The sequence below is a fragment of the Camarhynchus parvulus genome, chromosome 2 (genome assembly GCF_901933205.1).
Source record: "Camarhynchus parvulus chromosome 2, STF_HiC, whole genome shotgun sequence".
In the NCBI taxonomy this organism is placed as follows: domain Eukaryota; kingdom Metazoa; phylum Chordata; class Aves; order Passeriformes; family Thraupidae; genus Camarhynchus; species Camarhynchus parvulus.
The window spans coordinates 31,846,010-31,871,109 of record NC_044572.1 but is presented as its reverse complement, the minus strand read 5'-3'; the positions used below and the strand labels follow the sequence as shown (position 1 = coordinate 31,871,109).

Genomic DNA, 25,100 nt, shown 5'->3' with positions numbered 1-25,100 from the left:
TTTTCTTTCCCTGAGCCATATGGTAATAGTAGTGTGTGTCATCAGTCCTTGGGTATCCAGGTTAAATCTGCAGTCCTCCTTGAAGTCTTGGCACCCCTCCCTCCTTCCTGGCTGAAACATAAGTCCTGCATTTCCCTCATGCTCCTCGCTGCAGCTAAAGCTTGAACCACTGCCACTAACATCGCTGAAGATACTGCTCCAGTGTCTTCCAGAGTCTCCTCCAGATAGCTGGGGGAATGAACTCTTTCATCTACATACTCCTATTCTATTCTATTCTATTCTATTCTATTCTATTCTATTCTATTCTATTCTATTCTATTCTATTCTATTCTATTCTATTCTATTCACAAAAGGAGATACTTGCATCTGGTCTTTGAGTTTTTGTCCTGAAGAAAACTACATTCTAGGGAGGAAAACAGTTCTGATTCTAGTGAAAATAATATAGCTGTAAAACTCTCTTAAGGCAGAAGTACAAATTGAATTTTCCTGACACTTGTCTTGGGACCTGGACCTCCAGGCCTGTTGAGTTCCTGTGCGGCAGGGGATGCAGAAGCCCTGCCAGCCTGGGATGGGCAGTATGTGCAGGCAGTGGGGGAAGCCTGGCTGGCTACTTTCTGTTAAAACTGACATGTTGTGGCACAGTTTCAGTTGTACTGAATTCATAGTTTTTCAGTGAAAAGAAAAAATTTCATTGGGAAATTTCCAGCCAGCTCCATACCCCACCATATTAATTGCAAGGCCACTGAAGGGGATGGTTGGCATCAGCCCCTTTTATTCTACAGTCATGTTAATTTGCTCGGATGTGGTGCAGGTTTTTCTACAAATACAGAAGCTCTAAGCCTCCAATTCTTCGGTATACTGACATTTTTTCAAGTACATGCTGTCCTGCCAGCTGTGAGAGAATGAGATAATATTAATACCATCATTCCATCTCCCGCCTTGCTTCACTCCCTTCCCCTTGCTTTTTCCCCTCTGTTTTTGTACAGTTGCAGAGAGGTCTCCTCAGTTGTCCTTGCCAAGGTGGTAGCTCTCTGTCAGGCTGTCAGATTTACCCACTAATAGCTGTGAAGAGTGTGTGCTCCAAGATAGGGAAAGCTGAAATGCGTAGCCTTCAGTTGCTGTGAGAAGACATTTCTCATTAATCAACAAAGAGCTGTGGTGTGTTGAGGTTACGATAACATTACTTCGGTGGTTGTGACACCAGTAATGATTTTCTTCATATTATCTTAGAAAGTGTGCCCTTTTTCCTGTGTTAGAGGTTCCTTCCTTTCATTAAAGCCCAATCCTTAAAGTGTTCTCACCTTAAATATATTTTGAGGAAACTGGGGACTAGTCCGGGGTACAAACAATTTGGTGTCCATTTAGGATATTTCTTGTGTGTCCAAACAGTGTATCTGCAACTGTGCTGCAGCTCAGCACCACTGAAGTGTGCCACAGGGAAGTGTGCACCAGGATTCCTGTTTTCAGTCATGGATTTTATGGTTCTGTTATTTTCCAAAGAATATTAAGGGTTTTTTCTTTTTAGCTGTGAACCCTCTGGTGATTGGACTTCATCTTGAAGGTCTTTTCCAACATAAACAATTTTATGATTCTATGAAAGGCTTCATGAGTTTCCTCTTTTTTCACTTCTTTTGCCTTTCTTTAACTACACAAACTTATTTCATATTTTCAAGTGACCTGCACAAGGAACCCCCACCCCTGCTTGTAGTTGGACCACTGCTTGGGAACATCATACAACTGAGTTTTTGGGGTTTTTTTCCCTTAGGACCTGACTGCAGCCCTTCAGCTCACATAAGGACTCGCATTTAGCAGTGCCCTATTCCCATGAGCGATTCCTTTCTTCTTAGTAATAGAGAAAGCAGAAATAATCCTACTCTCAGCAGTTTTGGGATTACAGGCAAAAATTGTGTTCCTTGATGTATGACTGTGTAGGGATATTAATCTTTTCCCTGATGCCTGTTGTCTGTCATCTCTTGTCTTACCAGCACTGTCCTTTTGACCCCTCTACAAGGATAACTTGTTATTAACGTTGCCTTTGCTGCCAATGCTCAGTATGCAGATGACAGCACAATAGTTTTTCTAAAAGGGCTTGTTCTGTGCATTATCAGACACAGTATTCAAAACTGGCTTCAGCAACAAAGGATTTTTATTATTTTTTTTCCCCTGTGTTGTGGCTTGTGCCCATTTTATCACCATTTGTGTAACTGATAAATTCAGAGGAGGTTGTGCTGAGCTGAATGTTGTTGTTGTGCATCTGTCAGACTGATAACTCAGTGTGAGACCACTAGGAAGTTTTGGTACAATGCCTGAGTGCTTTTTCCTGAAGGGAGGTTGTGGTCAAAAATTTAGAGTGTTTTACAGACTGGTCAGAAGTCACTGAGAGCCAAAACAAAATCACTGTGTGAGGCATTTTAATGTCATTAGTCAATTTCTAGCAGTATACTGTGATTAGCTCACATTTATTAAAGGATTTAACAACTGCAGGGGAAAACAAAAATATTAGAGTACAGAGAACTGGGGAAAAGATCGTGACATCACAAAAAATAATAAAATGCAAATGTAAATCCTGTGAGCTGTATTTTGTAGTGAAATGAAATAGCACAGCCTTAGGTAACTTTTTGTTTTTTATGCTTAAGAATTGCCGTATGATAAATTTCTGTTGATGGTCCTGCAGTCCTTTAAGGTAAGTTTTTCCCTTGATATTTAGAAAAAGCAGTGATCTTGCAACTTCAAAACAAGCAGTCCCATTGAAAACGTTTCATGTTTTGGTATTTTAAATTGAGGTAGTGACTATTTTTTTATTTTCATCTTTCTGAAATCAAGAGAGGGTAACCACTGCAGAAAAAATACTGGTCTCCTCCTTACATAGGGGTTGAGCTGTACTGGTGACTTTGAAATCTTTTCTCCTGTGGTAGTTGAAAGTGAATCAAACATCTTAATACAGATTTTGATCTCTCTTGAAACTCTGTGAAATGCAGTAACATATTCTGAGATGGATTATCCACAGAGATCAGAGATATTGTCATCCACCTTCACGTTAATTGTGATCTGTTCACTTCCATTTTTTTGTCAAATGAAGGGGAATAGCCTATGAAGAATAATTTTTGTACAGTTTGTACTTTGGTGACTTTGGATCTAATTTTGCAGTTGCCACAATATCAGATTCCAGGGAGAAACACAGGGAAGTGTAAGAAGGTGATCAACCTTAGTCTTGATAGAAGTTGTCTGAAAGCGAATCTTAGATCTGTTAACAGAATGTTTTGTTTTTTTTTTTTTTTTTTTCCTTTCCCATTCTTTTATGTTTGCAACATAAATGTGCCTATATTTTATAGCCAGGACTCACCTCATTGTCTATTATTAGCCCTAGCAAATGTCTCGCATTGTAAGACTTCATTTTCCATTTCTTGTACGAGTTGTTGCATATTTTCTGTTTATTCTGAAAGGTGTCTGCCTCAGCCTATGTAATTCTATATGAAAAATGCAGTCAACATTGTTCAGAAGCAGCTAAGAGTGAAGTTAGGGATAAATCTTGTTTTGCTATATTTAAAAAAAATAAAATTGGCAGTAGTTCTCTGAAAAGCTCTTATGCCCTTAGTATTCTGAGGTGGGATCTGAAATTCCTTTGCGTTTTTTTTGCCATCTTCATAAATGTTTGCCGAAATACAACCCGAGTTAGAGGCCAAAAAATGAAGTTTGTACAAGCTCTGTAAAGAGTTTCTAGAGCTCTGGAGGTTAATATTTGAAGGCTCTGGAGGCTCCAAGCATGCTTCAGCCTGAGCTGTGAAGGGTTTTCTGTACAGCTGCAGCTCCTGGCTGTTACAACCAGAATGTGCTTGTAGGATGTAATGAGCCAGAATGGAGATTTAACTCTGTCACTTTTGGTGTGTCCAACCTCAGTGGGCAGGTTTGGGGACCTCAGTGCCACACTGCAAAGGCTTTTTGTCTTAGCTTGGACCCAGTCTTCAAGTTAAGTCTCAACATATGCTGAACAAGGAAGAGTTGTAGGGATGGAGCAGGACAGAGTGAAAAAACCCAGTGTTTTATTCAAACAAACTACATTAGATAATACAAAGATTACCTGTCAATGTTTCTCAGTTTTTTGACTTGACTTTTCTGTCTTTTTCATGTTCTTGTAATTCTTCTTTTGCACGGATAGTATATACCAGAGATATTATAATACCCAAGCAAAAGGACATCTTCCCAGCAAAGCAATCAGTCTTTGGAAATGAGGATCTTGTTACTTTGTGGCTTTTGTCAGGCTTTGTCACCAATTTGAGAACTTTCCCTGCATGGGCAGTCAAAGCTTCTTTACACTTGTTCTTCTGACCCCAGTTCCTGACTCCGCTCTTGTGTTTCACACTGCTTGGATATGTTCCTGTTTGAACAGGGAAGCTCCTTAAATTTATTGAGGGGAGCAGTCTCCTCTTCAGAACACAAACAGCCCTGGGAATCCTCTGTGTTCGCCTTTTCCCTTACCTCTCAAGGGCATGACCTGGCACCAGCATCAAAAGACATAGAGGCAGACGTGATTGACATTATCTGATTGTGTTGAGTCAGTTTTACCAAATTATGCTAGGAAAACAAAATGTTCCTCCCCTCCATAACTTCTAGAAGAGGCAATTTCTTTGTCATTTAATGTGATTCTTGAGCAGATAATCTGTGTAAAGTTTGCTTTGTTGCGTGTTGCCCAGAGAAGATTCTCTTTGCCTTTGCTTAGTTGTTTGGCAGCAGGAAAATCTGCCTGTGCAGTGGATTTTCCATGCTCCATTAAGCTTATAGATGCCTTATAGTTATCTCTTAGTTCCTTCATTACTTTTTTACCCACTGAAACCGGCAGTGTGTGAATGTGTCTGGCTCTGGTATTGGCTGGGGTAGCTCTGGGTCTGACTCCTTTTTAAAAAAAGCGGGTGAAGAGATGTTGGACAAAAGTTCTGTCATTGGGAAGTGCACAGTTTGCATTGCTGGTTAGGGATTTTCCAGCATAACAGGCACTTCAGTAATGGGTAACATAGATACAGAAATTAATCTTTGCACAGTTGTCCTGTCCTGGAGAAATTATATGAACATGGATTTTCTTTTCAGTGAAGCAGGCTTCTGAACATACTGTCTGTTGCAGAGCATAATGTTTTTTCACTTAGAAAGCTGGTGGAAAGCAGAGCAGTTTTTAAATGCTATTTCTAGCAGTGGAGGTTTCTCAGAGGAAGAGAGGAGGCAGTGCATTCTGGCTGTTGGATCCTTTTTAATTAATTAAAAGGCCAAACTCAGGAATGCAAAGAACACAGAAATATCCCTGATACCAAAGCTTTGGCCAGAAATTGGGTTTTTCCCTGCCAACTGCAAACGATCCAGAAACCTAATGGCTTCCATAAGGAAGCCCACTGTGGTTGTTTTCAACAGTCCCATAGGTTCCTTCTGCTTCCTTCTTCCTCTGTGCTAATTCGGGGGGTCATATTCCTGCTCATGCAAAGTGTAACTCACAAGTTGAGGCCTGCTAAGCAATGACTTCCAGCTGTTTCATTCCTGTAAGCATATAAATATTTATACCACCCCAGGGTTCCTTTCATGCTGAAAATAAAGGTAGCACTTGTCTGCTGTTAAAATATATTACCCAGGAGATAAATGGCTTACCTCAGTATTAGGAAGATGGATGAGAGGAGTGGAAAATTGGCTATAATATTGGTTGGAAGATCCACTGAGTCCAGAGAACCTCGCTGTTTACTTGAAACTCCTGCTGGGAACTGACATCGAGGTTGATAGTGCTGTGTTTAGCTATCAGGAGATGATTAATTAAAAGCTGTAATAAATGTGAAATATAGTGGCTGACAGATGCAGAGCTAGCTAAATTTCCTTGTGATGGGTAATGTGCACCATGGATTGATTATAACATCCTAACAGGATGTGAATGGTGCTTTTGAAGGTACAGATGAGACCGGGAGAGTGCACATAAGGCCACATGTAAAGTGAGATGGGAGTTTACCTCTGTGGCATTTTGGTGCTCTACCCCTTTCTGTCCCGCCTCAAATCCAAATGCATTCTGATCGAGGCTGCTGGGAGTAATTTCCTACCCACTGCCCTGGAGCAAAATAAATATCAGATAGGCAGTGTGGGGGGCTCAAATGCAAGTGCCAGTGCAGCATCACCCAAGTGAACTGGGATGCTGTGGTGGCCTCTCTGCCCGGATCCATAAAATGAGAGCTGGTGATGCTGTGCCTCTGTTCCCCTGCTCTGTTCCCCTGCACGGCCGGCACAGGTTGCAAGGGCTGTGTGAAGGTCTGGCAAACTGCTGGAAGGCTTCCTTGTTAATTGGAAGCGTGATGAGAACATCTCTTGACTCAGTCTGCTGGCTCTCAGGGACTCGGCCAGGGTGCTGCCTTGCCCTTCAGTACACGCTGCTGTCACTTGGGGGCCCCTTGCATCCTCCTCATCTGTCACTGGCTTTAGACGGAGCATGCTGAGAACAGCTCGGTTTTCTTCCAGCAAGAATTATTTCATGGACCATTCCAGGTTCTGGTAAATGAAGCGTGCCTTGATGTCATTTTAGAGTAATATCTGTATTGAAATCGGAACTTGTGAAAATATGTAGGACTTGCCTATGTGCTTTGCTTTGTTCAGGTTAATTGTTGTGGCTTGTATGATTAAAGGGCCTGACTGAACACAAAAATATGTCATGTATAAGTGGAGGTTTAATGAAATAGTAATTCTTCCCTTAAAGTGAGATTGTGTTTGATATAAGATAGCAAAATAAAGAAATTCTCTATTCTTCTCCTTTTTTCAGGGAAATATTTATTATAGGTGATGAAAATCCAACTTGAACCCAATTGGCCTTAGTTTTGCCCAATTTTTGATAAAATAGATTGATTTTTCTCTTCCTTGAAATTGCTAAAATTGGCAAGAACAAGAGGAACAGTCTTATGAAAATCTTACCATTGGGGCACTTCATGCTGTAAATTTGCAAACACCTGCTCCAAAGGTTTTTTTGAAAATATCTCTGCCTAGTGAGATGCTGAAGGGGAAACACTGTCTTCCACACCAACCATTGTTAATGTCCTTTCAGTATGAAAGAGCTTTCACCCTCCCAGCGCTCCCTGTTGACTTGCTGCCAGCTGCTCATGTATGTAATGTATATGGGTGTGCTTAAAATCCATTCCCATCTATGAGGAAATGGATGGCTTGTACAAATACAGCACCATACATCACATACATTCTCCATATGTGCTGCAGTTTGGAATGTCAGTGAGCACAGGGAAATGAGGATTGGGGCTATTTTAGAGGATGGAAATGCCAGAGAAGAGACAGAGAAATGGAGCGATTTATTTGTTTGGATAAATCTCCCTTTTGCTGAATTGCTTTAATGCTGTGCCTGTTCTTCCTCTCCTTCTCTTTTGCTACTTCTTTCATTGCAGTTTTTCAAATATGTAGGCAACAAAAAACCACGACCAGTGAAATGAAAGATTACAATTATGCATCAGTATTCCTGTAACGTGGCTGCTCAATAATGTCTCCTGGGAGTGTTACAATGAATATCTGACATTAATTGGCTCAGTACCTGTATGTCTGACCTTGCAGAAATTTAATAGATCAATTCTACATGTTCTTTACTGATAAAGAAAACTTCTTCAGGGCAAGGGCTGCATCTTTGGGCACGTCTGCACCACAGTGACAACCAGGAGTATCAGTCAGATTCACTGGGTCTCAGAATAAAAAATTAAATAATAGAAAGAGGAATCATAAAGTTGTTTCTCTCCCTTGTTTTGCCAGGGTAGCTCTGTTCCTTAACATTTTTTAACCCATTTGAAGTCTTTTTAACTGCTGGATACTGTACGCTTCATGCACAAATCCTGTTTTCTCTTCTTTGAGTACTAAGCATGTATGGCCTTCATATGTGTGTTTGACATACTGAACAATATAACTAAACCAGGTCAGAATCAGAGGAACAGCACCTACTGGGATGTACTTGCATTGAAACAGCTGCCTCTTTTGTGTCGCTCACTCTGCGGTGACTGAATGTGCCAGGCGGATCTGGCAGGGGGCTGCGCGCCGCTCTCCGGCAGCCGCCGCGTTTCAAAGCGCCCTGCTCAGTCAGCAGCCAGCGCTCATCTCCCGCTCTGCTCCGTCAGCTGCCTTCGGCTGCGCCGGGCATGAGGGCTGCGTGTGCACAAATGGATCATGGTTCACCTCCCTTCCGTTTCAGGGAGCACGGAGGGAGAAAGTCGGTGTACAAACCGCAGCTTAGCCAAAATTCACGCACACGGCCGTCACTGGGCTGAACTTTCTGTAGGGGTGTTTGTTTCCCAAGTTAAAAAGTTGTTGAAAAGAAGGGAGAGCCGTACGCCGAGTATTTTAGGAGATGCTCAGAGGTACACATTACGTGCCTGCCCCACTGTTTGTATTGCCTTTACTGAAGTACGGGAGAGGTTTACAGAAGGTGTATTCTGCCTCTCTATTACTGGCGTGCTCGGGAGCACTTGCCGCTTTCAGACTATTGTTACCTGTCCCCTGCTTTGTTCGACTGTCTGGGAATTAAGCAAGCCATCACCTTGGGGACTCGGAAACCCGAATATTCAAAGCCCCACTCTCACTGGCTTCTGTGAATTAAAATCCAACACACGGAGCCCAGTGCCTCTCACAAAGGGAGCCCGGGGTGCAAAGAGCCCCCTCCCCAGTCTAAGCCACCGGGCGGCGGGATGGCAGCCCCAGCCCCGACCCCGGCGGGCACTGACCGCGCTCTCTCTGTCCCTCTCTCTCTCCCCCTGCTCTCTGAAGGTGGACGATGGAGGCGGCGGCGGCGAGCGGGCGCGGGAGGCGGCCGGCGCGGCGCTGGTGCTGCGGAAGGTGTGGTCACGCAGCCCGGCCCCCGAGCGGCGCGGGAGGTAAGGCTTCCGCGGCTCCGGGCGTGCGGGGCTGGGCCGGCCGGGCCGGGCTCGGCGGCGGCGGCGGCGGGCGGGGCGGCGGCCCGCGGCCCCGGCAGGGCGATGGCCCCCGCGGGGGAGCTTAGGGGCCGGCGGCGGCGCGCAGGGAGCGGGGCGCCATGGGCAGCGGCAGGGTGCGGGTGCCCGAGGCGCTGGCGGGCCGCGGCGGGGAGCGGCCGCTGCCCACCTTCGACGTGCCTTACTTCAAGTACATCGACGAGGAGGACGAGGAGGATGAGTGGAGCAGCCGCTCGCAGTCCTCCACCGAGGATGACTCCGGGGACTCTCTGCTTTCCGACAGATACGTGGTGGTGTCGGGGACGCCGGAGAAGATTTTGGAGCATCTCCTCAGCGACCTGCACCTGGAAGCCGCCCAGGACAAAGAGACGGGTAAGGAGCGAGCCTGGCGGGGGGGCGGCGGCGGCCGGGCACGGGGGAGAGGTGCCGGTCCCGGTGCCGGCAGAGCGGCGCGGGGATCGCTCCCGGGCACCTCCCGAAAGCCGCTGGCAGCTGGGCGTGCAGCCGGGCGATGCGGGAGGAATCCCCGAGTGTGGCGCGGCGGCCGGGCGGTGGCGGGGCGGCCCCGGCCCCGGGGCAGGAGCGCCGGCGGCAGCGGAGCCGCTCGGCAGCAACTTGAACCGGGTTCCCTTCGGCTGTGGCTGCCGCCGGGGCAGCGCAGGCTGCGGCGGGCTTTGTACAGCACCATGTCCCTGCAGACAGGGCTGCCATCCCTCGTAGCCTGCAGCTGCTCCTGTATCCATCCGGATGCTTGCAGTGCACCTCACCTCCCGGCCAGCTACTCGTTTTGCCACCACCCCAGTACTTTGACACGTCTGTTTCATTAAAACGGCTTCTAAATTTCCTCATAGCCCGGGGCACACCGTATCGCCCAGTGCTCTACTTGTTTGTGTTCAACCAGAGATATTTCATTCCAGCCTAGAGCAATTTTATCTGAATCGGGCTACTTGACATGCATGCAGTTTAATTTCCAGCTGGATCTCTTGGATATATGCACAGCTTGCTGTCACCAAGGGCTCATGGAGTAGTTTATCAGAAGTGCCTGTAACCTGCAATTCATAGATGCTTTTAATGGAAGCAGCCAGGCTGGTGAGACTTTTGGAGGTCCTGAATACTGAAGAGGAGGGTCGGTGGCTGCCAATGGCACTGTGTATTTGGTCATCCCCAACAGGGTAAAAATGCATACTCCTGATGCCTGTATATATCTTTCTCTACAAATGAGATTACTGAGAATAAACACACGTTAATCCTTTTAAATGTCTGAAAATATAAATAACATCCGCGATTCCCAAAGGAATGTCTCAGAAAAAGTCATTAGTTTATTGTGGGACAATAGGCATATTCCTAGTGCTGTTATGTCAGTGCCCCAAAGAAACACATAGAGTGTCTGCCAGTGATATTATTACAGTGTTCCTAGTGCTGCTTTTGTCTGCCTAGACATTAATATTTAGTGCAGAGAGAGGCTGTGGTTGTTTTCCTTCCACAGATGCACTAGGCTAGTTATGGGTGTAATTTACTTGAACCAGCTCATTGGTGATGTAGTGAGGATCCTTCCTTGGCCTTTTAAGGTCATATATTGGATAAAATAAGTTTTCTCATGAATGTTTATCACACAAAGATTGGGGAACATCAGCTGCCAGTATTTATAGTCTGCTTCACCTTATTTTATAAGCTCACAATCTTGCTGGAAAACAATGACACTTTCAGTAGTGATATGCATGATATTTTGGTGTTTGTAAAAGCAAAGTACTCCTTATGTAAAGCGTTAGATGCCTCCCATGTACTACTTTTTTTTTTTTTTTAATCTCTTTACTGTCTCTCCCTCACATCACAGAGAGGCTGTTCGTAAGCCTGGTCTTTTTGTTGTATAGAGGGGCTGGTAAACTGTCCTCAAAGCAAATGTTAAACCATTACTTGCTTGGTTGTTAGCAGATGGTAAAGTATTTAAAGGTTGATTAGCTTCCCCTCACCTCTGCCTTATCCTAGCTCCTTTGGAAAGAAACAATTAAGCTCTGCCCTGTAGCCAGGGTAAACTGGATCCCAGGGGCAGAACAAAGTAGCTGTGCCTATGGATTTTGCCATCACAAAGATGTGTGCTAAACTTGCCCAGCAGCCCTCCACTCCCTCGAGGATAGTTCCTCAGATACCATTTTCTTCTGACATTATCAATGTGATAATACAGAACATCATCAAAATGAAAGACTTTAGGAGTTTTGTTTCCCAGTCGTTTATGAGGGGAATGCCCCATAATGGTTTTTACCAGCTTCTTTTGCAGACTCAGTTGCCTTTGGCACGAGGAAGTATGGGATGTTGATTGTGCCTATGTACAGCTTTGTGTGTGTACCTGAAGGCATCCTTCTGCCTTTTGGGTACTTGGATTTGCTGGGTTTTGTATTTTTTCCTAGTGCCAATCTGGCCCATCTCAGAGAATGATCAAGTTGCAGAGCCCCGCAGGCTTGTGTTTTAGCAGGCATAGCTTCACAGAACATAAAAGGACAATGTTGTACCCAGCTGCTGCTCCTGCTGTCTGTCTGCCAGTTCCAGGATGACTTCCGTGGCCTCTTGTTTTCCCTGCAGCCCCCAATGCAGTTTCCTTATTTGTGTCTGTAAAGAACAAGAGAAAGGGCTGTTCTTACATTCAAAGGTGCACAGGGGGCTGTTGTTCTGTTTGACCCTTTGCACTGCTTCCCAAGGAGGGATGCTCTGCATGTTTTCATTCCCACCCTTTGGATACCAAATCATAACTGCAGCCCTCTGTGGTTGTTAACAGAAAAATCCACTATCCTGGGGCTGGTGTGGTCATGGAACACTGCCTTTTCCAAACACGGCCTTTTCCAAACACCACCATGGCTGAACAGTGCGCCGTGGATTGCTCCCAGCCAGCCTCCATTTTCTAGCCCACGTCAGCAGACACTGCTTGCACCTGAGAACCTAAAGCAAATTTTGGGGCTGGTCTGGAAAAAATTTTACTGGTGTGCAGCCTACTCTCCAGCTGCTGCTAAACCTGCAGCAAGACACCTTAAGCACTCAGCTTAATAAACTCTGCTATAATAAACAGGTGGGGACCCAGCCTGAAGAGTTATCCCAGTGCCTGTGCCACAACAGAGCACTGTTACAGCAGCTGAGGACACCTGAAGAGGACACTGCAATCTGCAAAGCTAGACTAGTCTATTGCTCTGGTGACTTCCATAGGCAGGATGTCTGGAAAGACTGAGGTTTGCAAGATCTCTAGGCTTGACTTACTTAGTAATTGTTTAATGACTGAGGGATTTTTGTGATGACTGTGTCAGTGAGTATATGCGAGTTCTTGGGATATCACCTTAAATTTGGGCTTGCCGCTAACAAAGGCTTGCCAGCCTTCCATCTCAAAGGGAGGAAGTTTTTATTTCACTGAGGTACTAAAACCTGTAAAGTACCAGACCCCAAGACGACTGTTCTTGTTTTCTGCCATGGGATGGATGGAAATTTTAAATTTCTGTAACAAACAACTTTTCTGAGTCATCTCTAAGGTGGTTGGAATCACTGGGTAATATCTGCTGAGTGTGCATTTTAGAGTGCAATTTGAGATTTTAAGAACTGCATAGAGAGATACACTTCAAATATGTCAGTATCTAGGTAGAAGATGCAAAACTCCCGGGCTAATCCTCATCAGGGGTGGGGATTTGAACAAGTAATCTTCAAGAGGCCAAATCTTAGCATCTCAGGATCCCTAATCCTTTCCCATTGACTACACCATTTATTTAAAATCATTGTACTTTTATGTAAAATCTTTATGTCTTGGGTGTTAGCAGTATTTCTTTCTCTAGATATTATCCTGATGTAATTTTTGGAGTTTCCTATAGCTGGTCTCTGTTCAAACATACTGTCTTGCCTTGTGGTGGTTACATTCAACATCTGGCAGCCTCTGGAATGATGTAGTAGTGATCATCACATCCACTGCTGCTGCTCCAGGCCTGCCTGGATCGCTCAGACCATTTCCTTCAGTCCACTGGGTCACGTCTCTTGGGCAGCTTAAGCGGAACATTGCTGAAGTAGAACATAATCTCCCCCACTGCATCTGCTGACACCACATGTCTGTTACCTCCCTACTATAGGATTCATTTCAGGGAATGAATAGAGAAGAAATTAATTTGTGGAGGTCTTTGAGAGCAAGAGGCAGAGGGAAAGTCTGATCTGGAGAAAGGAAATAAACGTGGGATGGTACGACTGGCACAACATAGTGGCACAACATTAACTGATGTGTCTTTGTAGTGGACTGGGTGAAGGGGATAGTGACAAGGGGGAGGCTTGACGGTTTTGTTAGGCTGTTGCAGAAGTTGGGATGGCAAATGATGCAGGGCCTGGAGAAAGATTGAAGGGACAGAAAAAGAGGACAAATGCTCATGATATAGCTAAAGGAGAGGCAGAAAAGTGTGAGTATGGTCTGTACTTCTCTGGAATAGGAAAAGGAAGGAGTAATGACCTTTGTACCTTGCTACGTCGCCTTATCTGGGACTGTGCATGATCCTTGGATTAGTGGGACCTCTTCCCTGTCATACAGAAGCAGTTTTACCTTTAGGATTGTAATGTACCACCCTGAAGGGGCCTTCAGACCATGTCTATTTGTCCTAGAAGTCCTGTGTTACTAGTAAGAGTTACTTTTGTTTAACACATTGTGTTTCTGCACTGCGCCAATGGCACTGCTGTGCTGTTGGGCAGTGGCACCCTCTGTGGAACTGTATGTGACCTTGGAGGGGAATCTATCTGCCATGAACTGACTGTAGTCAGCTGCTAAATGAAGTTGAGAAAAAGGGACACAGCTCTGCCTTTTCTAGATTGTCTTTTGCTTAGTATTCCAAGAAAAAAGGGCCTGGTTGCTTTTTGATAATTTTTTCTTAGTTATGAAGGATTTATTAGGGTTTTTTTGCTCAGTGTGCTTTTCACTGATGATTAAAAGGTGTTGAGAAATGTACTCCTGTGACTGCCACTCAGTCAGTGTAAGTGTATCTGATGCATGTGGACTGATGTCAACAAGAATAAATACTTGCCCAACACTTTGTGATCCTACCTTCCAGGTCTTAGGATGGAGAGAATAAATGCCTGCTAACCCTTCCTCTTAACAGTCCTTCATAATGAAATTTTGTCACTCATAATTTTGAGGGATTTTGTAAACTCTTCCCTAAAGTTTTAGGAAGATTTGGTAAAATAAGTGGGCTAAATGCATATTACTGCCATGCTCATAGGAGGGAATAAGATTTTAGCTGAGCACATCAATGTAAGAATATCAGAAAAGATAAAAAATACTAATATATGTCAGTGCTCAGTATGAGAGAACCTGGGGAGGCTCTTGCAGAGGACCATTGCTTTATGCAGTGTGAGTCTAAGCTATCTCTAAATTAGACTGTCAGTAGAAGTAGGTTTAGAATAAATCAATAAAATGAATAGTAACAAATCACCAGGATCAGATGTTACTCCCTGCAGACTTCTAAAGGAACTCTGATATGAAATTGCTGAACTCCTAACAGTGGTGTGTAATCTATCATATAAAGCAGCTTGAGTGGCAGAGGAAGGTGGAAAATGTGATACCAATTAAAAGAAATGGTTCTATTTGGGGAACGTCTAAGTAATAAGGTTGTCATTTTATCAATACATTATTCTAGCATAAACTGTTGCTGGAGTGGAAAGAAGCAGCTCAGCCTTTCTCAGCCACTCTTGCCACTGGTGCCTCTGTGCTTCTGCAGTATGCAGTGTGATTCTGTAGCAGACCCAAAGCTGGTCCTAGTTGATCCTAGCCTAGGAAATACTAAATTATTAGTTTTAAGATCCACTTGATCTGTCAGTGTCACAAAATTTCCTCCCCTGACACAGGGAGAAGCTGCCAGGGAGTGAGAGGTGTGCAGATGAGGACAGCAGGAGAGGGGGACTGGTGTCTTTAGCAGCTGGATTTGATTGCAGGAGTGTGATTAGATGCAAAATTTCAGCATGAAGTTGTGAATTTGTGCTGGGAAATGGGGTGTCAGTACAGTAGATGCAGAAGGAAGAAGTGCATACAGAAACATACTGAGAAGCAGGAAATGTGGAGATTATTTTTTCCAGATTCTTCAGATCTTGTGTATCCTGTAGGGCTGTTAAATGTTTGAAAGAGCATTAGGATATATATGATCTGGTGTGCCTGTATCTTATATTCATATTTTCAAAATGCTTTTGATAAAGTCCCTTGCCAAAAATCCTGAAAGAAATTTAAAGATGATTTTGATTAGGAAGGAGATGCTTTTCAGGACTGATAATTACTTAAGAGAGAAGATGAAAGGTAGGAGTAAATTGTCTGTGTTTAAAATGGAGGGAATTCTCCATTGAAGACTGGGTGCTGCTGAGTGTGGGATGAAATCTGAGGTAACAGCATGTGCTCCTATTATTAAATGGTTGAGGGTCTCCTGATAAATAAAGCCATAGTTTCACCTTTGGTGGCCATGCAAGATCTTCTTGTACGCCCTGTTATCCCCACATCTGGCTGCCTGTGTGAGTTCTTGTGCTATATCAGGAAGCTGATCCAACTCAAAATTAGTCTCATGAAAGTAGTAAGAATGGGGCAGTGTAGAACTGGGAAAATAAGTTGGAAGCAGGCCCCTTGAACCAGCCCTATGGCTACTGAAAGATGAAAGGAATAAAATCTGTGTGACTGCAGGATAAAATTGCAGATGGGATCCAAGTTTGAAAAATGCAAAGTAATGTGTTTTTCTACCATGAAGAGGAAATTCTCATTATACATATTCAGCAGGATGCTGACTTGACTATTATCATGTAGAAAATAGGCCTGTGGAGGTAGTGTGGATAGTTCTTGGCAATTTTTGATCAGCATTGGTCAAAAAGGCAAGTGGTATTTAGGCTAATTAGGAAAAAAGCCAAGGAGGAGCTGTAGTTATACCACTGTGTGACTGTGAAATATGGAACGTATAATATGATTCCTTCTCCCTCAGCTCAGGTTGAAAATGAAGTAAAGAGCAGCAAGAGTGATTAGAATTATAGATTAAATACATCTAAGAAAAAATAGTCTAGGTCTGGTCATTGTAGGAAGGCAACTTTTGGTAAAAGGGATTTATGGTGATCTACATAACTATTTATTGTGTGGGGAAGGTGAGACGTAAAGATTGCTCATTGTGTCTCATAATGAGGCAAGTGTTTTGCAACACAGTGAATTTGGTTTATAACTGATAAAGAGAAGTGATTTTCTGGTATAATGCACAGCTAAACTGTGGAATTTGTTGTTGTGAATATGCTGTGGAAGCCAAAATTTGGAAGGTTTTAAACACAAACTAGGCAAAATCCTGGCAAAAACTCCCATCACTGCAGTGATACCAATACGACTTCCCATTTGGAAAGTCTACACTGCCTGTTGCTGGAAGATAGGAGGTTGTGTCTGAGGAAGATAACTCTGTATTTATCTTTTTTTGAGTTCTTTTTTCTTCTGTTGGGCATCCTCTGTCAAAGACCTAGTTCTTTTTATGAGGGTCCTTGCTCTGACCCAGAGTACTGCATGCAGCATGTTGCAGTTTGGAAAGAATTAATCAGAATCTAAGATTATAGTAGGATAGGTGGGACAACTGAGTCAGTTGTTGATTCAGTTGGCAGCACAGTGGCAGCAGCATTTCCTGGTAAATGGCATGGTGGAACCTGAAGCTGAGACAAGAGAAGCTGGAGCTCTGGATAGCATGAAATTGGGACCAAGGCTGCCAGCAGTGACACTGGCTTCTCAAATTGGAAGGTCTGACATCCTCTAACTGTACTTTGCCATGCTAGCGCATCTTCTCTTCTGTACTTGGCTTGACCTTGTGCCAAGTAGATTTAGGTAACTTAATAAGAAATATTTTTTTTCCCCTTTAAAAGGATTATTTTCTGTCACAGTAGTAAGCTGAATCAGCTTGCAGAAGGAGCACCATGTCTGGGATTCACTACAGACAGACAGTGTGACACATGTTGCAGTGCCGAAGATAATGGGAAATGCCAATGAGGGGAATGTGTCTAAGATGCTCTCTAGTGTCAGGAGCTCAGACAGTTTTTTTCTGAGAAAAAACAGAGCCTGAAAAGGGTTTATTTGCACTTGGGCACTAAAACTTGTTTGGGCAAACTTTGGAAAGGCCGAGTCTGGGAACGCTGCTCCTGAATTGTCTCACTGTTGTATCCAATGTCTGGGAGACTAGAGTCAACATGGGGAATGACAAACACTCTTATGCACGATCAGGACTCTCTTCGTAGATACAAATGGTATTTTTTCAGTTCATCGCTGCAAATACTTTTATGCTGTGAGTACGCTTAGCAAGTTGGACCCTTTCAGGGAGAGAAAGTGACTGAGGTAGCCATCAAAAATCCACAATTTTTCGTGTGTGTGTGAGTTTCGGTGTGCCCAGGAGCACCAAAGTACTTTGTGCACTGCAGGCACCTAAATACATTATTTTTGTACTCAATGCAGGAATACCTGGTAGACCCCAAAGTGTTTAATGTTCTGTGTTTGAGTCAGATTTGCAGAAGAAAAAGCTACTATTCTATATGACAGCCAATTGGATCATAGTATTGTCAGTTTCTCAGTTTTTTTCCCTGTAATTCAGTGATTCATTATTGCCAGTTGTCACCTTTTGCTATGTGAGAAAGTGATAAGGAGCTGTCATGAAAGCCTAGTGTGAAACCATTTATTATGAAGATATGCATTGTAGACAATATCAGGGTTTTTGATGAACTTAGTTGTAAAAGCAGAAAAGAATTGGGAAGTGTAGGTCTATCAGGAGAATATTTTTAGAGGTAAAAGTAATTTTCTTTTGACAGTGGGAAAGTCAGAAAAGGCAGAAAATGTTCATTTGTTGTACTGCAAAATAAGCTTAGGTGATATAAGCATTTTGATGAGGTACCTGGAAGATAAGATGTTATGACACTGGGAATTTGGTAAGGTTGTTGGAAATGTAACCCTGAAGACATTTAATCAGTTATTTTTAGCATCCCTTTTGCTCTCATAACATTGGAAGTCTAAACGCTGTAACTATCAAATCAATGGAGAAAGTATTTCAGACACATGAAATTATATATTGTCATATATATATAAATAACCAGATGCATTAAGTAGCTGAGCTCATAAAGAGACATGTTTGTATATTTGAAAAGCATTTCTGCAGAACTTTTTCCAGAATGGTGCTTTTGATATTTCCTGATTGTCTGGTGGTGCTAAGCCAAGAAGGGCATGGAAGGGATAAAAAATTATCGGAAGACTTTATAAAAATTATTGTATTTTACTGGTAAAAAGAATAGCAAATGTTGCTTCTTAGGTTCTGTCTTAGTCTGAATCCTTTTCTAATCAGTCGAGTGTGGCTAGTCAGTGTCAAATGTAGCAGAAATAACTTGTGTTCCCAGGTCAGAAGGTTCGGACTGAGGGCCATGAAGTTGAAGGGGAAAACTGAGTCTCTGCACAGGGGTCATGCCAAAGAAATGTCTCTCATCAAGAGACCTGTCATCTTAGATATATGCCAAGCACTTAGGTTGATTTCCTGTCTGGCTCAAATGCTACACAGGACGTTAGGTCAGTTCCACAGCAGCAGGTCTGCAGATGAAGCAGACCAGGTACCTTCTGTAGCAACTAATGTCATACTGACTCTAGTGAGCATAAGAACACCAAAACAAGTCAACAGCAGCTGAGCAAAAGATCATAGCCAAATTCTGAAATGAATCTAAACTATGGTAGCTCTTGCTGACATCTGTCTACTGGAGATCCATTCCCCTGCAGAAGTTTCATCAAGCCACCAAGAATGTGGAGGGAGAGGATACCTTCTACTGCAGAGGTGACACAGCTTTCTAGGTCTTCTCAGCCCCCAGATACAGCCCTGCTTCATAGTTTCCCAGAATGTGACTCACTGAAGCTGACTATAAAATATATACAATTATCTAAAAAGTGCTGTTTCTAGTAGATGAAAAGTGGGACCTGATTTTTAAGAGAGTAGTGTAAGAGGAATAGCAACAGATGGTGTGTGGGCTGGCAGGTCAGTTAGCTGTGAGAGTAGGAAGTGGAGCTGTAAAAATGAAATATCAGTGTTGCTGCTTCTTGTAAAGTTTCTACACATCCTGTTCCTTCAGCGGGAGCCACAGAGCACCTTGTCCTTCAGGAACCCCAAACATGGAGCCCTTCACCACAGGTCCCCCATTCATTGTTCTCACTGCTTAGTGTTGTACTCCTTTTCTTCCTTCTTAAGTTCTTTTACTGTCAAACCCTGATCTGCAAGCTGTTGAAAAGCTGGGCACCGTCATCCAGGTACTCTTCTTTGGGCACACCAAGATTCCCCAGCTGCTGTCCTAAGTGGATGTTTGTACACTAATGACTCCAGTATTGCTATTAGCACCTACTGTGGTGGTTGTGAAGCTGGAATCTTGTTCTCAGGATACAGCAAAGCATTCCTTCCTGAAAGCAAGATCTGTAACAACATAAAGCTTAGAGATGATGCTCTGAAGTTCAGATTTTTAAATTTATTTTTCTTTTTTAGAAAAAGGCTTTTATGGAATGGGGGAATTTTTATGTAAGAATGCTGAAAAGATAAAACTGTATCTTGATGTGCTTGCTGTATTGCTTGAGTCCAAGAATACAGTTCATGTGCTGTCTTCAGAGTTTGAATTCCAGTGTTTCCAGTGCTCCAAGTTGCTATAATACAATGATTTTCTTGTGAGATGAACGTTTTCTGAGGAATATAAAGAGCTCCTTCATTCCCCGCCCACAGGGTGGAAGGATGGATTCACTGCAGACCTGTGCTTTGAGGTTGTGTATTAAGAATCTGAGAGAAATCTGTTCTTCAAAGCGGCTTTTTTCCCTCTTGTGAACTAAATTTACTCTCATGCTGTTAATTCCTCCTTCCCCCGCAATCCTTCTTAACATGCCCTGAGTTCAAACAGTTCCACAGTACTGTGGATGTAGAAGCCTTGGTCTTTTTGTGAGCAAGAGTGGGACTGGTTTTGCCTATAGCCAAACTACAATGATTGTTACTTGACTAGGCTCCCTGTCACGCTCCCTGTTCGTGCTGTTAGGTGATGCTTGGTTGTGCAGTGTACTGATGCAGTCCTATTCTTTCCCACTTTACTGCTTTCTGTAAATCCCTGGGCTCAGAGGTCACCCAGGGAGATTAAGAACAAAAAGCCACAACCCAAGACCTATTTGTGAACCATTAATTGGTATAGATTTCTGCCTATTTCCCAATGGGCTTTTTGTGGGCTCTTAAGACCTCCCTTAATAGCTGGGCACCCTGGGCTGCGTTACAGCATAGAGTGCCTCTGCTTGCTGTGTAGCTGAATAAACACAATTGCTTGAGAGAGTGTGGGGCCTTGGCAAGCTGGTGCCACACACTCTGGATTAGCAGGTGCAGCAGAGCCAGGCTCTGCCCTGCCCTGGCAGTGGCTGCTGCCCTCTCTAGCATGTTCAAGGGGAAGGGAGGAAAAAGAGCAGATGAGACAGCAGCTGCTAAAGCCCAAATTTGCTGTGTGCTGGAAGAGGTTGGCAGGGTGTTCTGTTGTGGTTTGTGATGTTTTGCTAGGTTTTGATTTTAGTGGGCAAGGGAGAAGATTGGCTGTTGGATGTAGAAATAGAGAGTTGTAGTAGGAATACTTTTGTGAGAGAGGAGGGGCCTGTCTAAAAAGAAGATAATGGAGCAGAATGCATTGAGCATAAATTCAGAAACTCTGTGCTTTAACTGCAGTTGGCAAGCTCGTAATGCAGACTTTAAATTGCTGTTGCTTTTTTTAGAGGGAAAGGTTTGATCCAGTTTGGTATTACTTGGGGGTGTATAACATCTTTTATGAGAGTCTTATGTAGGCATTGGAGAAGTCCTGCTTGTTTTTTAGAGTCAATTTTGATGCTTTCAAAGATTGAAATAGGAGTAGAATTACAGCACTTTGACAGCCAAAGATTTTTCATGAGAAGTCAGTTACCCTCATGGAGTATAGCTGGCACTGACAGAAAGAGCTTTTCAGAATAGCATCAGTTACTGCAATAAAATACATTACTTGTCCCATCTTCTAGACAAGGTGAAAATACTGATGTGAGCTGTAGCTGTGGCAGCAGCTCGCACCACTATCTCCCAAGCCAGGCTGAGATCATGAGATGACCTTGTCTTAGTTCAGAAAAGCTTGTGAGATCCTTCTAAAACCAACAGCATATTCTCTCTCTGATGTGAAAATGTGATGGCTACAAGGACACTGAGTGCAAAAACATTTTGGGGTGAGAGTTTGGGGAAAATAGATGAATGTAAAAAAAGTGGCAACATTGATGAGTCTAATTTTGATGGAAGCTAATAATAAAATACTTTGGTTTTCTTGTGATGGCAATTGGCATGAATTGTGATTTTATTCCTTTGCTTGAACTTGAGTTTTGATGGAGATATAAATTGCCAGAATGAGAGATGTAATCATGGAGAAATCATGCTGTCTAACTTGGGACTGCTGGAAGCTTTTATACCTCACGTTTTATTGCTTTTCGGGTTTTTTTCCTTTTTTTCCTTTTTCTACACTCTGCATCCTCCTCCTGCCATTATCCCTCCTCCTCTCACTGCCCACAATGCTCTGCCAATTCCACAAGCAGCCTTTCTTTAACCCTCTTCACATCCATTTCTTGGAATTTAGGGCTAGTTGACCTCTCTCTAGAAACCACTGCAGTTAAAACCAGAAGGCCAGTCTTGGTTTTGTTCTTTCCCAGCCATGAATTTAGAGCCCCAGCATCAATGCAATAAAGAAACCCTTGTTGGATTTCATTCTCTGCCCCATAGGAGCCTTGTCCATGGGATTTTGTTTGTTGATACTGTTGGTAACATCATGGGGGATGCACAGCCACAAGCTGGAAGCAAACAAACGGCAGTGAAAAACAACCACAAACAAATAGCATTTGTCAGATCCCCATTGTCAAAGGGTTTTCATTCAAAGCCTTAAAGCAGCAGTGGCCATGTAGCATTGCCCCAAAGTGTGAAAACCACCAAGAATAGGCAAATGCAAACATTTTGCTTATAAACTACATCTCCTCTTTCTGTCTGTAGATGTTAGCTGTCTCTGTGTCTGTAGAGTTTAACCCTCTAACAGGCAGGTGGAAAATTTCCATCCTGGTACCTGCCATCAAGCAGTGGCAGGGAGGCTACAACAGGAGGATTTAGCAATTCAGCACACACAGGCATCCCACTTTCTGGCAAGCACAATGCCTCCTCACTTCCACTTCAGCTAGGCAGGCACTGAACAAAGAGGCTGCATGGGGCAGCCAGGTGGTTCTCAGGATGGACAGACAGATGCAGACCTCTGGCCTGCTGGAGCCCAGCCTCCTGTGAGGAGACAGTCCTGGACATCCTGTGGGCTCCTCACTGTCCTCTCCCCTGGATGTCCCTGGGCCAGGCCAGGGAAGCAAAGGGACACTGTCTATTCCCTCCTTGCCCTCCTTGTGCACTGTAGGGCTCCTAGGCCACAGCAGCTTGTGAATGCCTCGGAGGCTCCGTCAGTGCTGGGGCTGCTGATGGACACAGAGCCCTTCCCCAGGGCAGTGTGACACCCTGGGGAGCCATTGCCATCGTGAGACCTCTGAGGTTTGCTGTGGGCAGAAGCCCCAAAGCACACAAGGACATTTTGGAATGTGATCAGTTGGGAAACCTGGGCATGTTGGACGCACAAAGTGTAAAGCTGTAGGCAGGGGGAGGTCCCTGCCAGCTGAAACTGGGCTTCTCCCATTGCCAAGATGGCATTTTCCTGAGGGCTATGTAGCATCAGTGGCTTGAGGGAAATTTTGTTACAGTCTCCAGTATGATGGTCCATCTCTCCAGGCAAATACATCATGGCCTGCTTGTGCAGCTTATGTAAATACTTTGAACAGGTTTTTTTCTTTGATGTGTGAGTACAGATTGTGTTATTATTAATGAGAATCTAATCTCCCTTCTGGGGTGAGGGTTTTGACGTGCAAATGGGCCACAGGACATTTGATGTTACATCGTAGTTTAATGGATAGGAGATTTGTTCAGGGAGCCAAGGTTAGTAAGATGTAATTTGGGAAGTTACAACTATGTTCTTGATTACAAAGAACGATAAATATTTGATAACAGTTTTCTAAAAGCATCTGGAAAACAAGAAAATACCATCAGCTTTACAAGAAACTGCTGTACTGGGTTTTCTTGACAAATGGAGAGGATTCAGATGTTCCTGGATCTTATGGTTATGTGTGTCTGGGATGGAGAAGTTTACAGCAAAGGGTAGGAGCAGGTGCCCAAAGTGCTGCTATTTGTAGTGTTTGGAAGAAAGCCAGCTCCTCTTCTGACCCTCTGTGAGTTAGGGGAGTCCTGTGCATGCATCAGCAGAGAGACCACGAAAGTCTGTCATTAGACCACATGCACACTCCACTGAGGTGAATGTCAGAGTTTTGCGTCCCCTTACTGCGGAGAATGTCAGCTCTATACAATCAAGCTCTTAATGGAACAAAAAATTTCAAATGGGAAGCAAATGCACCACTTCCTCTGCTAATCTGTGAATCCAAAGGTTCACATCATTTGGCTTGACTATTCATGATCTATTTACCTTTTAAAATTCAGACATAGGCATGTGTGTGCTGATTTATTCCTCCTTGTAATTGGATACAGTGATTAAACGAGCTTGCATATTATAGTTCATTGTCCTTCTGGGATGTGGGCTACTGTTTCTTCAGAACAGCAGCTCCTAATGGAATTAATTCCAGCTCCTGTATGTTTACTGTAATCGGTGATGTGTTTCTAAAAACTGATATAGAAAATCACTTTTAAATATATGTTCTTGTATATGAAGTATTCATCTAGCTGCAGGGTGGTGTGTAATCCTCAGAGTCTTCCTTTAAGATGCTTTGCTACCTTCTCTGACAGGTTCTTTAGGAACAATAAATACATGCTCACTATTTTGTAACCTGAAGGAGGCTGTAGGAAGTGTTACACCTAGCAGAAGTGTTTACCAGGCTGCAGCCATGGCAAGGTGATTGCAGTCTGAGGCTGTCATCACATAACTGATGATTTCCCATGGGCTAAGCAGTGGTGATGTAGAAAGCATACTGCTTCTTCATAAGAAAAAATAATTTTTTATAATTGCCTTTAATGACTAATTGAATAAGCAAATCACTTTAATAAAAAAAATCCCAAGAAATTATGCTGTTAGCTTATTTAATTTGAAGAGTGTTTGAAAAACTGATAGGCAAAGGCGTTTTACAGTGGGATCACCATCTGACTCACATTTGATGGTGGTGGCCAGCAGCATTGGTGGTGTCTGCATGGGACATTGGGTTTGTGTACTCAGCCTTGGCCAGTACCTGCCCCCTCTCCTGAGCCCATATCTGCCTCCTTTTCTCTGTACGCTGGCAAAATAAAGCACGTTTTACAAAGCCTGTGCTGGCACTTAGAGCCTAAAAGAGCTATAGAAATGAAAGATGGCAGTGAGCACGAATCACAGCCAGGTGCTGTGGTGGTGAAACATGGTCACAGAGCAGATGATCCAAGAGGCACCGTTTAACACAGTGGCTTATCTGTTATTGCAGTTTGTGATTTTTACCTTTGTCCTTAACATTGCATCAGATTCGTGTATGCTTGTGCAGAAAGGTGGGGTTTACCTGGCAGCCAAGGAGATTCCTCTGTGCCCTGTGAAGTCCAGAAGATAGCTGGGCGTCTTGATGAAGGGCTAAAAATATAACACTTTCAGTGAAATGCAGAATGCATCTCCTGCATTAGATGCTTTCCAGTGTGTGCATGAAAACCACAGTATCTCATAATACTTGGAAAAGAAAGAGACAAAGGAAGAAAGCTGGACTATACCAGTCCAAAGTTATGCCTATCTGAGAGCTGTGTTTTCTATCTGTTTCTTTTTTTTTTGTGACTGTATCAATAAATAGCACTAAAAATCTGAAATAATGGCAAAAGCAAGCAGAAACCTTTAGAAAATTACCCCACTGTGCTTTCATCTATGATTGCTTTGTATTTCCCCCTTATTTAACTGAAATAAGCAAGGCCATCAAATAAAAAAACCTGAGTAATGATGGTACAATTGAACCAAGGATCTAATGCTGAACTCCCCAATGAATGTAAATAGTTTGGAAATTATCAAAATAAGGGTCTTGTATCTTAAAAGTGTAGCACTGAGATGGTCTGTATTGTAAGCAGCCAGATTGCACAGAAACACAGTTCAGTTGCCACAGGA

General features: G+C 43.5%; 1 protein-coding gene across 1 annotated transcript in view; it reads left to right on the top strand.

The window, feature by feature from the left end:
* The window catches only part of RAPGEF5 (Rap guanine nucleotide exchange factor 5), a 157,099-nt gene that overhangs the window by 83,770 nt on the left and 48,229 nt on the right, over nucleotides 1-25,100 (top strand). The window contains exons 10-11 of the mRNA XM_030971095.1: nucleotides 8,764-8,870; nucleotides 9,211-9,299. Coding sequence (XP_030826955.1) covers nucleotides 8,764-8,870; nucleotides 9,211-9,299 — 196 coding nt within the window. The remainder of the gene's footprint in view (nucleotides 1-8,763; nucleotides 8,871-9,210; nucleotides 9,300-25,100) is intronic.